Below are 16,274 nucleotides of genomic sequence, written 5' to 3' on the forward strand. Positions count from 1 at the left end.
AATAATGGAAAAGAAGTGAAAAGGAAGAGGAAGACAATGGCTCACCTGTGAGGGAAAAAGATTAAAAACAGATACAAATGTATACCAAACAACTTAATATAATCATATACATATGTGAAATATAACCTATGCATTTTTCACAAGAACTGAAGGGACATTAAAGTATTGTTTAAAGAACATTAAAAAAATCATAAAACAGTTTACTGATATTTAATAGGGAAAGCCTAATGAACAAAAGGTCCTGATTTTATAAGCTCTAGCCCTACTAGAAGTCAGTAAAAAAGAAAGCTACCTACCTTGAAAGAATAGTTCTGGCTATTATCATGAGCAATATAAGAAGGTAAGATGATAAATACCAAACAATTAAGTTAACTTTTAAGTCTTCTAAAATCAATCAAGAAAAAAACAAAGTAAAATTATCTAATAGATTTGCTAATTTATGCACAAAACCAGAAATAATCTTAACATGCAAAAACAAGGAAATGGTAAAACCATGCTACTAAAGATTATTTAATGCATCTGGAAAGGAAAATGATCTCAGCAGTGTAATCTGGGAAAAAATGATACAAAACCTTAGATTCTATTCTCAACTGTGTTTTTTTTAACATAAAGTGTGCTTAAATATGCACCCTCCCACTATTCACACAAGCAGAAAAAAGATAAGAAATAAAACATTAAATCATAAGACTTTTGTTATTTTATGTGTCACTATTTTAAAAAAAATTTCTACAGTGAATATATTATTCTTAATCCAGGAAAAAAAAAACCTCAAAAGACTAATTTCACTTTTCTATCCCAGTACCTAAGTGTTTCAGTAACAAATTCATTTCAAGGTATAATGTAAAGGAATAATATTATATTCATTACTGTTTGGAGAACAATACAGTCCTTCAAATCCTCAAAATATGGCAATAGCCAAAGGGACCAGGGTGGGGGAGGCGTGGCGGCGGCGGTGGCGGCGGCGGCGGAATTTATTATTTTTTAAAGAGAGTTAACTGTTATTTAGGCAAAAAAAGATTTAAGTATCAGCCCTCCAGGAGAAAAACTGGGTGGTTGAGGAACAAGGATGGGTGGAAGATTTGTATTTCCCTGTACATCTTTGTACCTTTTAAATTTTATACTGCCTGACTAGATTTCAATATACATGTGTAATAAAGAATTTGGCTGGCCTTTGTCCCCAGTGCATGGGAGGCAACTTCTAAACCCTCCCCTACATCTGAGAGTTTATGTTAATGAGGTGACTCACAATGGACCCCTAGATAATACAAAGGAGATGACTCAGGTGGGCACTGACCAGGTCAGAAAGACTAATGATGTGATTAGAAGGTTGGAGCTTTGAGCCACATGATATCAGCCTACACTTCCAAGAGGGAAGGAGGCCTGGAGATTAAGTTTAACTTAGTGGGCAATGATTCAGTCAATCATTCCTACTTCATAACCCCTGCACACCCCCACTGCCACTACCCAAAAATACTCTGGACATCAGGGTCAGCAAGATGGTGGAAAAGAAAGCCCCAGATTTTGCTCTCCCACAGAAACACTAACTTAACAACAACAATATATGACCCCAAATGCCTATTAGAGAAAACCAGAAAACAGTTAAGAAGTTGCAGTACTCCAAGCAAGTTCAGCTGCAAGGAAATGGGTAAGAAAAGTCATTTTATTTCATCTAAGTGAGCCCCTCCCCCAAGCCAACACAGCTCAATATCTGAGAAATAGCCCAATGTGGGGCTTCCCCCTTGGGAGGGAAAGAGAAGAGTGAAATGTGCATCTAACATTTCTGCTTTTCAGGGGTCTGTCCAAGGAACTGGTTTCTGTCTCACCTGACTTGGAGGGCTAACAGGGAACCTGCAAACTCTGAATGTCTTGTGGGGGAGAGGCACTGAGAACAAAATAAAGCTCAGCAGCTTGTGACAGCACCAGAGAACTTGTAATACTATAGACAGAAGCCAACACAGCTCACCAAAGTTGAAGGAAAGCACCCAACTCATGGCTTTCTTTTTAACAACTCAAGGAAGTAGAAAAAGAAGAACAAACTGAACCCAATGTTAGCAAAAGGAAGGAAATAATAAAGATTAAAGCAGAAACATATGAAATAGAAAATTTTTTAAAAAACAGAAAAAAATTAGCAAAACTAAGAGTTGGTTTGTTAAAAAGATCAACAAAATTGACTAACCATCAGCTAGACTAAGAAAAATAGAAAAGATTCAAACAACAAAAATCAGTAGTGAAAGAGGAGACATTACAACTGATGCCACAGAAGTGAAAAGGACCATAAGAGACTACTATGAACAATCAAACACCAACAAATTGGGTAACCTAGAAGAAATAAATCCCTAGAAACATACAATCTAGCAAGACTGAGCCATGGAGAAATAAAAATCTGAACAGAGCTATAACAAGGAGATTGAATGAGTAATCAAAAACCTCCCGACAAAGAAAAGCCCAGGACGAGATGGCTTCACTGAAGAATTCCCCCAATCTTTCTCAAACTATTCCAAAAAAAAAGAAAACTGAAGAGGAGGGAACACTGCCAAACTCATTCCATGAGGCTAGCATTACCCTGTTACAACATCAGACAAAGATACTACAGGAAAACTACTGACCAATACCCCTGATGAATATTGATGCAAAAACTCTTAACAAAATATTAGCCTACCAAATTCAATAACACATTACAAGGATTATATATCATGATCAAAGGGGGTTTATTCCTGGAATGCAAGGATGGTTCAACATAGGAAAATCAATCAGTGTACCACACCACATTAATAGAATCAAGGTCAAAAAAACCACATGACCATCCCAATTGCTGCAGAAAAAGCATTTGAAACAATTCAACACCCTTTCATAAAAACACTCAACAAACTAGGAAGAGAAGGACTACATCAACATAATAAAGGCCACAGATGAAAAGCCTACAACCAACATCATATTCAATGGTGAACAACTAAAAGCTTGCCTTCTAAGATCAGGAAAAAGGCAAGGATGCCCATTCTCACCATTTTATCCAATATAGTATTGGAAGTCCTAGCTAGAGCAACCAGACAAGAGAAAGAAACAGAAAGCACCCAAATAGGAAAGGAAGAAATAAAATTACCTCTGTTCACAGATGATATGATCATGCATATACAAAACTCTCAAGAATCCCCCCCAAAACTGGCTAAGAATAAATGAGTTCAGCAAAGTTACAGCACAAAATCAACACACAAATATGCCTTGCATCCCTATACACTGACAATGAACAATCTAAAAAGGAAATTAAGACAATGATCCAATTTATTGATACAATAGAGTCAAAAAGAATAAAATAGTTAGGAATAAACTTAACCAAGGAGACAAAAGACTTGTACACTAAAAACTACAAAACAATGCTGAATGAAACTGAAGAAGACAAATAAGTAAACATCCTGTGTTCATGGATTGGAAGACTTAATATTATTAGAATGTTCAATACTACGCAAAGCAATCTACAGATTCCATGCAATCCCTATTAAAATCCTAATGGTATTTTTTCCCCAATACAATCTTTTTTCCACTGTCCATTTTTTTGCAAAAATAGGGGAAAAAATTCCTAAAATTCACATGGAATCTCATAGGACCCTGAATAACCAAAATATCTTGAGAAAGAAAAACAAAGCTGGAGGCCTCTTACTTCCTGATTTCAAAACATATTACAAAGCTATAGTAATCAAAACAGTATGGTTCTGACAATAAAGACAGACCTCAATGGAACAGAATAGAGAACCCAGAAATAAATCCTCATATATATGGTCAAATGGTCTTCCAAAGGTACCAAGGCTACACAATGGGGCAAGGACAGGCTCTTCAACAAATGGTATTAGGGAAACTAGATACCACATGCATAATAATGAAGTTAGACCCTTACCTTATACATATACAAAAATTATCTCAAAATGGATGAAAGACCTAAATGTAAGACCTGAAACTGTAAAACTCCTAGAAAACACAGGGGAAAAGATTCATGACATGGGATTTAGCAATAATTTCTTGAATAAGAGAAAATCACAGGCAACAAAAGCAAACTATACAAATGGGACTATATCAAACTTAAAAACTTCTACACAGCAGAAGAAACAATCAACAAAAAGGCAACCTAGAGAGTGGGAGAAAATATATGCAAACTGTATGTGAGAGATTAATATTCAGAATATATAAAGAACTACAACTCAACCAGAAAATGAAACAACCCAATTTAAAAATCGGCAAAAGACTTGAATAGACATTTCTCCAAAGGAAATACACATCTTAGCTTAGGATGCTATAACAAAATACCACACTGGGTGGCTTAAACAACAGACATTTATTTCTCACAATTCATGGTTCATACCCATACTAATCTCCTTATCAAATGGTTCTTCAGCCACACCCTTCATAATTATCTTCCAAATAGCTTTCTAGTTTTTTGCAATATAGGCAGGGTGAGAATTTTCCAAATGTTTAAATTCTGATTCCTTTTTGCTTAATAATTCCTTCTTCAATTCATTTCTCTCTTCTCAAGTTTTACTATAAGCAGTAAGGAGAAATGAAGCCACCCCTTCAATACTCTGCTTAGAAATCTCCTCAGCTGGGACTTCCCTTGTGGCACAGTGGTTAAGAATCCACCTGCCAATGCAGGGGATATGGGTTTGAGCCCTGGTCCGGGAAGATCCCACGTGCCGCGGCGCAACTAAGCCCACACTCCAGACCCCGCGAGCCACAACTACTGAGCCTGCACACCACAACTACTGAAGTCTGCGCCCCTAGAGCCAGTGCTCTGCAACAAGAGGAGCCACCGCAATGAGAAGCCTGTGCACCGCAATGAAGAGTAGCCCCCACTCGCCGCAACTAGAGAAAGCCCATGCACAGCAACGAAGACCGAAAGCAGCCAAAAATTTAAAAATTAATAAATTTGTTAAAAAAATCTCCTCAGCTAAATATTTAATATCATCACTCCCAAGTTCTACCTTCCACAAAACACTGGAACATGAATACAATTCAGTCAAATTCTTTGCCACTTTACAACAAGGATCATCTTTTTTGCATCATCTGAAGACATGTTCTTCATTTCTGAGACCTCACCAGAATGGTCTTTACCATCCATACTTCTACCAACATTCTGTTCATGATTATTTATATAATCTCGAAGAAGATGGAAGCTTTCTCTGTATCTCTACTTTTTTCTTTCTGAGTCCTCACCAGAATCAACTTTAAAAGTCCTTTCATGGCAATCTCAGCTTTTTCTAGCATGCACCTCAAAACTCTTCCAGTTACACAGTTCCATGACATTGGCAGTTAGGGCTTCAATATATGAATTCTGGGGGAGACATAAACATTCAGTCCATAACAACATACAAATGGCCAACAAGCATGTGAAAGGGTACTCAATATTATTAATCATTGGGGAAATGCATATCAAAACCACAATATAACCTCATACCCATCAGGATAATTTCTGTCAATAATAATAATAGTCTTTGTGAGAAAGTGGAGAAAATGGAACTCTTGTACCCTGTTGGTAGAAATGTAAAATAGTAGACTCACTGTAGAGAACAGTATGGAGGTTCCTCAAAAACTTCAATATATGATCCAGCAATCCTACTTCTGGGTATATATCCAAAAAAACTGAAAACAGAACCTCAAATAGATACTTCCATGCCCATGTTAACTGCAACATTATTCATAATAGCCAAGAGGCAGAAGAAACCTGGATGTCCACCAACAGATGAAAGATAAAGAAAATAATGTACATACATACAGTGGAATATTATTCAGCCTTTAAAAGTAAAGAAATCTTGACATATGCTACAACATAGATGAACCTTGAGGACATTATGATAAGCAAAATAAACCAATCGCAAAAAGACAAATACTGCATGATTCCACTGATATGAGGTATCTAAAATAATCAAAATCTTACAAACAGAAAGAATGGTGGTTGCCAGGAGTTGAAGGAAGGGATAAAGGGGAAGGTGTTTTTCAATGGATACAGAGTTTCAGTTTCACAAGATGGAAAATGTCCTTGATCTGTTGTACAACAATATGCACAAAGTTAACATTATTGTACTGTACACATAAAAGCTGTTAAAGATAGTAAATTTCATATTCTATGTTTTGACCACAATTTAAAAAATAAAAACAACTCGACTAGAAACTCAGTGGGCTTTTGTGGTTGCCAATATTCTGTGTATTGTCACATATCAATATGTCAGGAGGGTGACACACCCCTGAGGCAAATGGAAACTTTATGCTTGGGACTCTCCCAGACCTTGCCCTATGCATCATCTGTCCATTTTGCTGGTTCTGATTTGTATCCTTTGGCAATAGTAAAACTGTAATCACAAGTGTAGTATTTTCCTAAGTTCTGTGAGTCATTCTAGCAAATTATGAAACCTGAGGGGTACTAGGAATTCCCAAACTTGTTGCCAGCTCGTCAGAAGTGAGGGTGACCTCGGGACCCCCAAACTTGAGGCTGACGTCTGAAGTGAGGGCAGTTATGTGGAGGACTGTGCCCTTAACCTGTGAAGTCTGGCTCAATTCTGGTTACTTGGTGTCAGAGCTCACTGCAACAAACACAAAAAATATTTAATAGAAGAATTCATTGTGCATTTCTGAGACTAAAGAAGAGAACAATGGCAAGCTTAAGTCAAGGGAAATGTTTGAAATTAAAGTCTAATTTTTACTTTCTCTATAAACTTCAAATGAAAAGGTATTCTTCATTTTCCCCTAGAAAGGCAATTCAAAATTATAAGCTTTTAAAGAGATCTAAAGAGAGAGGAAAACACTCAGATTTAAAAAGAATCTATCAACTAGTATCATGCTATTAAAGTAAAATATAGATAAATGAATCTACTGTCATGCTACTGAAGTAAAATATAAGTAAATTAATCTACAGATAACCCCCAAATACAATTTTATTCAACTGAAAAGGTAGAATCAACAAACTTTTAAAGTATTTGAACATTTTATTCTAGTTTTACTGTCCTTTTCTTTTCATATCTACTGCTAAGAGAAGTGAAGAGCCACATAAAAGGCAGCACTACTGGGGGAAAAACGTTTCTCACTAAAGTAATGATTAGATCTCCAAGAGTTCGCTATAAGTTAGAGAAAAGTCTAAAAAAAAAATACATATGAAATAATAAATATATAAAAGAAAGTGAACAAATTCTCTTTGTACTAATTCCCTGACTAACTAGAAAGAAACCCCAAAATTTATAGCCAATTAGTCAGAAGAAAGCTTACATAGGTAAATAAAATAGAGATCAGTTAAAACAATGACTGTAGTTTTGCATATGATCATGACTGCTGAATGAACTGGTGCTTCTGTTTAAATGATTTGGTTTTAACTTTTAAATCTTAGTAATAAGCTTTCAGAACAATTTAAGTTCTAGCAAAGAACTGTAATTTCAAATAAATTAATAATGCTATTTTCACCTTCTTAACCTAAATTCCTCTTTTCTTGTTGGTCTTACAAAAGGTTTTGCCTTAAAATGGATTTGAATTTAAAATCGTATGACAAAGAGGCCACTTAAAATAAGTATCTCTTTTTAAGAAAAGTATGGAAAATAAAATTTGGAATTCTCACGGCACATTTTATATTTAATCCAAGCAAAGTAAAAAACTGACACAGTTAAACGTACCATTCATTTACAGCAGATTGCAATGTTTTACTAGGAAAATAAAGCAGCAAATGTGATTTGTTAAATCAGATTTGTCTCAGTCCAGAAGTTCCCAACAGGCACTGGGAAAATGTTAAGAAATCTGATTTTTTAAAAGTACCAAAACACAGAATAGGAATTTAAATTGATTTTTTTTTTTGGCATGTCAACCCCATGGTACATATCTGCCCAGGCTTCCTGATGCAATACATACAAAGAATACCAGTAGAGTTTATGATTCATCTTCTGAAAACAGATAAGCAACAAAAGCAATTTTTAAAGATCAGTTAAGTCCTCGACTTCCCTGGTGGCGCAGTTGTTAAGAATCCGCCTGCCAATTCAGGGGACACGGGTTCGAGTCCTGGTCCGGGAAGATCCCACATGCCACAGAGCAACTAAGCCCATGCGCCACAACTACTGAGCCCGCGTACCATACGTGCTCTTCAACAAGAGAAGCCACCGCAATGAGAAGCCCACACACGGCAACAAAGAGTAGCCCCCGCTCACTGCAACTAGAGAAAGCCTGCACACAGCAACCAAGACCCAACGCAGCCAAAAATAAATAGGTTTTTTTTTTAAGCCCACATATTAAAATAAAAAAAGATCAGTTAAGTCCTAAGCATATGACTTTAATTCAATCAAAATGGGCTTTTCTTTTTAAATAGCCGACTTATTTTTTGTCGTTTAATAGGAACCTGTCCAGAGGGAATCCCAAAATAGTTCTTTTTACCCCAAAAGTAACACCAACAACTCCACATTGGCCTAATATGATAGCATCAAAGCACATTATAATGTCTTTGGCCAGATAGTTCAACTAGTACTACTGAATTTTTAGCATGAATTATTACAACTATATATTACTGGTGCAAATGAAATAAAAACATTTTTCCTTAATAAGACTCAGAGTTCTCCAATAATTCAAGTTCTTAAAATCAAATTTGACCATTTTTCATAATGCTTTAACATATCTTTAATACAATATATTCACTGTGTTATATTCATATCTTTAATAACACATATTCAGTTTGCTACATTTATTCTCATCAAGATGAGCTACTCTATCCAATATTACAGGACTCATATCTCAAACTGTCGAGGCACATACACCTTGTTCCTGGCTACAACAGAAAGTAAAAACATTAACAACTAACAAAATGATAGATGTTGATATATAACATCAATGAAAAGGAAAAGAAAATGTAGTGAAACTAAATGAATTTGTAAAAACATAATTTTTGCAAATATTTGTAATATATAAGGTTATTGTCATGGGATTTCTAAAGTAACTTACAAAACTAAATTCTACCACATAAAGAAACCTACAGAGGTAAAGACATCACTTACAAACAAAACAATGTTCTTTAATCTTATATTCTGAGTGGGTTTTTACTACCATCTAGTGTTATACCTTAAAAAATACTTTCTTATAAAAATTCAAAGTTACAGAAGATATTTTATAATATCACTCAAACATTACAAGAAAACTTAATGAACTGTAAAAAAAAATCACAATATGGAAAATAGCTATTTTTAAAAAAGCTATTTTATATAAGAAAACATTTTCATGACCCCTTAAAATTTTTGTTACATTACTAATTACGTAATTAGTGATGTTCTACATCAAATCCTGACTAGGGCTACCAAATATGTACCCAGCCTGCTTCAAAAGACAAGCTAGTTACTACACAGATTCAGCTCATAAAAGTTAACCAATGCACTCAAAAAGCCAGATAATTACACCATAAAATCACTGTCAATGCCCTTTCCAAGCCCTAGGTCTATGAAGGAATTTTCTCTTCATGTGATGCCTTAAGTTCATTGCTAGCATTCTAAGTTCCATAAAGAGAGCAGAGCAGAATAAGGTTATGCTCCTTAGAAGCATACTGTTTCCTATTGAATGCCATCCTTGAACTTACCAAGTATCAAATCCTCTTTTGAAACAAACCGCAAACTATCAAAAATACGAAGAGGTTGAAAAAGAAAAAGATGAAGCCAGGGACACACATTCTCTTAGTGGTTCCAGAGACTTTCTCTTTGGTTAGAATATCTTACTGTGCTAGAAATTATTTTCTCAGTCTATGGAATCTAAAGGTGAATCAGAAATGATTTAAGCTGCTCTTAGCAAATTAACAATTTGGAAATTCTGTGGATTTTATTTCAGCATGGTTTTGCCTACAGTTTTTATTACCACAATATTATAGTATTAAGTCTGATGGCATTAATCATGTTGGTTTTTAAAAATGACACAAAAATATTGTTCCCATGACATATACAAATAGATTATGGACCATACCTTTTTAACCCTTCCCATACAAATAGAAATAATAATCAACTTTTGAACTTGAATGTAATAAGATCATCCTAAATGTATCATGTCTACAATTACTCACTTGAAATGACCTTTCCATTGTAATAGCAAAGTAGTATTCTCTCCTGGGATATCTTCGCTCACAAACCAATACTTGATTGCATATTCTGCCCTTTTCTCCTGTTTGCTTGGTAAACAACTTTCTCCCAATCATCTGTGAGGAAACAGCTTTTGCTTCTTCTGGACTAAAATAAGAAAAAGAACTCAAACTCTTTTCTCCTCCAACTGAGAAAAATAAAAGCACATGACAGCCAAAATCTTACCTCATCTAATATTTAAATCTCAGTATTTATATCAATTCAATAATAAGGGGCATCTTTTACAAATATACATTGTTTTCTTTAATAATGGTGTCTATATGTGTAAAACATAACTTACGAGAAAACTATCTTCACTCCCCCTTTGAGGCCACTTTCAAATGTTCCTTTTCCTCTACCACCAGCTAAAACTTGTGCCTTTATCACAACATCTTTTGAACCTAGAAGAAAAACACTTCTATTAGATACAAAGCATGGAGCAGCATGCAACACACAATATTTTGTTATTAAAAATACATATTAAGCAGTGTTATTAAATGTAGTAAAGTCTCATTTACCCACAATGTCAAAAAAGGAGGCATTCCATGTATATATATTTTCTAGATTAGAACACTAAAACATTCACCACCTAAAGACCCACAAACTTAAAAAAATGAGCCACTCATATTAAGCCATTTCTTAAAGCATACTGAAAATAATTTTACCTTTCCCTGATACTTTAAATATCTAGTACTTTGCAAGGTACTAAAAGTACAAAATTGAGGGTCAAATGTCTTCCTAACAATTTCTTCCCTCTACTGATACGTAAACTTACTACACTATGACAATTTGAGTTATAAATGCTGCTTTGAGTAGAAATGTACCATGACTTTCAGGGAAAGTGCCACTATTGATACCAATTCACATTGTCTCACTAACAGAAAGTCCTGTTAATATACATTCTTGAGCTGTACTGTTGTGAGAGGACTATCAGGAGTTAAGGTATGTTTATCAAAAGATTCTAGAATGTTACACTTCTAAGTCTTTAAAACATTTTTTAAGAAATACTCTGAATTTTTCTTCTTTAACAGGTAAACTGGTCTCTCTCTTTTCTTCCCCTTTCTAACATGCTGAAGAAAATTACCAAACTAGCTGTTTAAGCCTAGGTACTACTCTCCATGACCCAGAGCAATACATCTTAGAGGGGCATTCTGTCTCCCAAGACAGGCAGAATTTCAAAGCCTCCTCGTGTCGCTTCTCATGGTATTTTGCCCATACTAGCAGTGTAACACCAATATTACATTATGAAAAACAATTAAACTTTGAGGTCAGGGTTAAGGACATTGTCTTATTCGTTGTATCCCTAGCACAAAGCAGTTCCTGGGATATAACCACCACTCCATAAATGTGTATCTGAATAGGCTAAAGATGGGAATTCTACTACTGGGGAAAGGCCACTCTCTAATGCACATATACCAAGCTGAACGAGAGCTGATCAAGGAGGTAACAAATAGTTTGTGATCAAACAAATAAGAAATGACCAAAAGTTAACACTTAAACAATTACTACAAAACGTTTAGAAAATTAATGATATAAATGTGTCCACACTGGAAATGTACACTTAAGTCAGAAGACAGCCCTATGAATCAGTCCAGGCAGTTTCTTTTAAAAAAAACCCCTCTTTCTCATACTCCACATCCATTCAGTCACGAAATCATAGTGGTTCCACCTTCAGAATGTATCTAGAATCTTGACCACTCTTCATCACCTCCATTTTAGGCCCTGGTCCCAGCCACCATTACATCTCACCTAGATTACCCTTGTCCCCAAAAGAATATTCTCAAAGCAGCAGCCAAAGTGCGCATATAACTCCTCTACTTAAAACCTTGCACTGAATGCCCACTTCACTCCGAGTTAAAGCCACAGTCCCTACAATGGCCTCAAGGCCCTGTGTAATCCCCCAGCACCCTTGCCCTTTGTATCATGACCTCTTCATTGTTCACCCCACACCAGCAACTCTAATCTTCCTGTTCCTGGGCATGTCCCTCCCTTCCTTTAGGACTTGGCACTGATGTTCCCTCTCTCCCTGAATACTCTTCATCCAGGTATCTGTTTGGGAAAGGTCCTCATTCCCTTCCAGTTTTTCTTTAAGTCTAAATTGTCCATGAGACTTACCCTGATCACCCTACTTAACACTACCAACTGCCCACCCATGACCAATCCCCCTTAGCCCGCTCATTTTTTTCCACAGAGGTCACCACCTTCGAATCATAACATATAATCTTCCCATGTTTATCATTTTTGTTTTGCTCCCCCACTAAAATATAGACTCCAGGAGGGCAGAATCTTTGTTATGTTCATTGATGTTTGCAAGGTCCTGGGAGGGTTCCTAGCACATAATATTTTCTGAATGATAAATAAAAGAACATTTAGAAATCAAGAGAATTCTTATGAATCTAGATCTTCCACTGCTCTTGAGAAACACAGAACTGGAAATCCTGGGCCCTGCAACTGGAACTGACCGCAAGTGCCTTGTTACACAAGACATCATTTCAATTTGCCATAGTCCCCACCATTCCCAAGTGCCACAACTAATATCAGATGAAGATTAGAGAAAGTTTAGAAATTTCCTTAAAAGTAACAATAATTTTCTTACTGAGAAGACAACAAGTAGTCTCAGGGACTATGGCAAATTAGAGAGTTCATGCCCGAACTAAAAGGAGCAGCCACTAGTCATTCTACCTGTTTCTGGTTACCTGTCAAGTCAGTTTTCTAGTACTTCAGCAATATTCATTTATCTCCAAAAAGGATACCTATAATCCAAACAGTGTAAATGTAATGTAAAAATGGACAACAGTTAAACTGGTGCTCTGCTGGGCTAAATTCAAACATTCCTATTAATTAAGCTAGGAACTTAACATACTGAGCTATTAAGTAAGAGTAATGAAGCTCTATTTTTTCAAAAACATTTTATAAGAAGAAGGCTCTTCCCTAAAGCATCAATTTTCTTTTTTTAAGAAAATAAACTCCGTAAGGGCACAGATGATTCTTCAAAAATTCCTTCTAAAAAAGCCCTTCACGGGGACTTCCCTGGTGGTCCACCCTGGCCAGGGAACCAGATCCCGCATGCATGCCGCAACTAAGAGTTCACATGCCATAACTAAGAAGTCCATGTGCTTCAACTAAGACCTGACACAGCCTAAATAAATAAATAAATAAATTTTTTAAAAATAAAATAAAAAAGACCTTCACAACAAAAGAAAAACAAAAAAAAGTAATGACATACAATCTCATCAACTATCAAGACAGGGAGAAGAATTAGAAGATAAATCTGAGGACAACTGACTAAAACAAAGATTTTATTCAATTCCATTAATTCAGTCAACAGTTACATCTACATACCAGACACTGCACTGGAGTTGTAGATACAACGATGAGCAAATCAGTCTTGCTAGATTTCGCCCTTTGCTCTAGCCAGACAAGATCATTTATGGATCCCAAGATTGTCTTTAAAATATATTCACCATCCCTCCTAGCTTTAGTCATTCACAAATGTTGTAAGTATTCCTCATTTACAGTCATCTAATAAAACACTGGAAAAAGGAAAAAGAAGGCAAAGTCCTACTGCATGCCATTAGAAATCTCCCTCTGGGCTGACATTCATTAATCGACACTCTCTGCATGTTTATTCACCCAGAGAGAAATTCTATGTTAACTATACTAGAATCCAAACTATATTTCCACAGTCAATAGGGAAATCATAAGAACTCTGCCAAATGCCTTACTGAAATCATATTTTCTTGTAACTACAAGAAGGAGGTGGGAATCTGCTCTTAGAACTGACCCCAAATTATAACTACTTCATTTCTCTGTGCTTAACAACCATCCCTTTGATAATCCATTCCAGAAACGTCTCCATGATCTTCCAGCTCATCAACCTTCATTTGTGGACTCATATAGTCTTTTAAAATATTGGAATTAGATTTCTTTCTAACCATTCTTCCATCCCTAACTTCAGTTATTCACAGCAGGTAAAACTTGCCTCCAGGACAGTGTTTTCCAACTTTTGTCACGTTATGACACACACAGAAAATGACAGAATTTGTAGGGAATCCTGGGGAAAGAGGTCAGAGCTATTTTGGGAGGAATTACCAGCTATAGGGCTCAGTGGCCCCAGTCTCCATGTTAACTCAGCTTCTCTTGCCACCCACAACGACAAGCAATAGTTTGTCACACCTGTAATGCATTTATGCCCTAGTATATTGCTTGATGAGATAAGACTTTTTAAATAAATGGGAATTAACATTTTATGAATTTTGCAGTAACTGAGAAGCAAAAATTAGCCAAAGTCAGCACTGGGAATTGCTAGCTAGATGGAAAAAACCAGGTATATTTCTAGGGCACCTCATATCACACCCTGTGCAATTATATCCCATAATCAATATCTTCTGATATTAATGACTCACCACAAAAAAAAAACAACTGGCTCAACATCCTCAAAGTAGCTAGGAAATACAGCTTTTAAAAAGTAGTATTTCTGCTCCTCTAGATTTAAAGGTCCTTAATTAGTCACTAATCCCACTCCCATACTACAATCATCATTTGCAGCCTTCTTTGACAAAGACACACTTTCTAGATAAACAAGATACATTCTGTTCCAAGGAGCTGAAAATCAGAGCTGCCTATCTGCTCCTTACTACTTGTAAGTCCTGGTTCCAGAGAACTTGCCAGAAATACTCACAGTTACAGTATATCCTATATATATTAACTATTCCTTTTTCTACAGCTAAAAATCATTAAAGATTTTTACAATGAGTAAAGAAATCAAGAAACTGGCATCTGAATAAATCCTACTCATTTTATGAAAAAGTTTGTACACAAATTATTTTTTTCTGACAAAATAGTGAAATTTGACTAAATGAGAAAACATGGAAAACTAATTAAGAAAACCAATTATAATAATTTGGAAATAAAAAAAGAAATACTAGCTTTCACTGACTTCATTAAATCAGGCCCTTTAATCAGTGGTATGAAAAACAGTTTATGCCTTCAGCGTTATTAAGAAGGAAAGAACTGGTAAACAAAATATGCATCACTCAAGAGATTAAACTAACAAAATAAAAGAACAAAGTCAAGGGTCTGAAATTCATCCTTAAGGATAGAAGGGTAGGATAAGAAAACCTTATACTTTCTCAATTACATTTCCAAATTTTCCTTCTTATTTAGCTGGGTCTTCTTTAGAAATTAACATTTAGGTCATATGTATAAGATTGAATCTCAAGAAGGTAGTTAATAAAGTGCCTTTGCAAGAAATACTACAGAAATACAATCATGAGTTTTCTTAAAGTCTTGACCCTTAAGAGCCTCTAACATAGATAGAATTTTAAAGGTTAAAATGAGGTACATCTTTTACCATGGACAAGTTCAAACTACAAGACACCATTAATTAACAAAAATTTCAGCAAAAGTAGTATGAATTTACATAAGGCTTTTGCTGAATAAAAAGAAGCTTGCTTGTAATCTGAATAAAAAGAATTGTTTTCCTAAGCTTTTGACAAAATTCAACACCCATTTATGAAAAAAATCCTCCAGAAAGTAGGCATAGAGGGAACTTACCTCAACATAGTAAAGGCCATATATGACAAACCCACAGCCAACATCATTCTCAATGGTGAAAAACTGTAACCATTTCCTCTAACATCAGGAACAAGACAAGGTTGTCCACTCCCACCACTATTGTTCAACATAGCTTTGGAAGTTTTAGCCACAGCAGAGAAGAAAAACAAATAAAAGGAATACAAATCGGAAAAGGAGAAGTAAAGCTGTCACTGTGTGCAGATGACATGGTACTATACATAGAGAACCCTAAAGATGCTACCAGAAAACTACTAGAGCTAATCAATGAATTTGGTAAAGTAGTAGGATACAAAATTAATGCCCAGAAATCTCTTGCATTCCTATACACTAATGATGAATAATGTGAAAGTGAAATTAAGGAACACTCCCATTTACCACTGCAACAAAAAGAATAAAATACCAAGGAATAAACCTACCTAAGGAGACAAAAGACCTGTATGCAGAGAACTATAAGACACTGATGAAAGAAATTAAAGATGATACAAATAGATGGAGAGATATACCATGTTCTTGGACTGGAAGAATCAACATTGTGAAAATGACTATACTACCCAAGCAATCTACAGATTCAATGCAATCCCTATCAAACCACCA

At 35.5% G+C, this 16,274-nt stretch overlaps 1 protein-coding gene across 1 annotated transcript in view; it reads right to left on the reverse strand.

The window, feature by feature from the left end:
• The window catches only part of SUCLA2 (succinate-CoA ligase ADP-forming subunit beta), a 47,975-nt gene that overhangs the window by 21,026 nt on the left and 10,675 nt on the right, over positions 1-16,274 (reverse strand). The window contains exons 3-4 of the mRNA XM_082675723.1: positions 10,405-10,504; positions 10,049-10,211 (exon numbers count right to left, since the gene is read on the reverse strand). Of these exons, the coding sequence (XP_082531849.1) occupies positions 10,049-10,211; positions 10,405-10,504 (263 nt within the window). The remainder of the gene's footprint in view (positions 1-10,048; positions 10,212-10,404; positions 10,505-16,274) is intronic.

This window comes from Grampus griseus, assembly GCF_964374135.1.
Source record: "Grampus griseus genome assembly, chromosome: 18".
In the NCBI taxonomy this organism is placed as follows: Eukaryota; Metazoa; Chordata; class Mammalia; order Artiodactyla; family Delphinidae; genus Grampus; species Grampus griseus.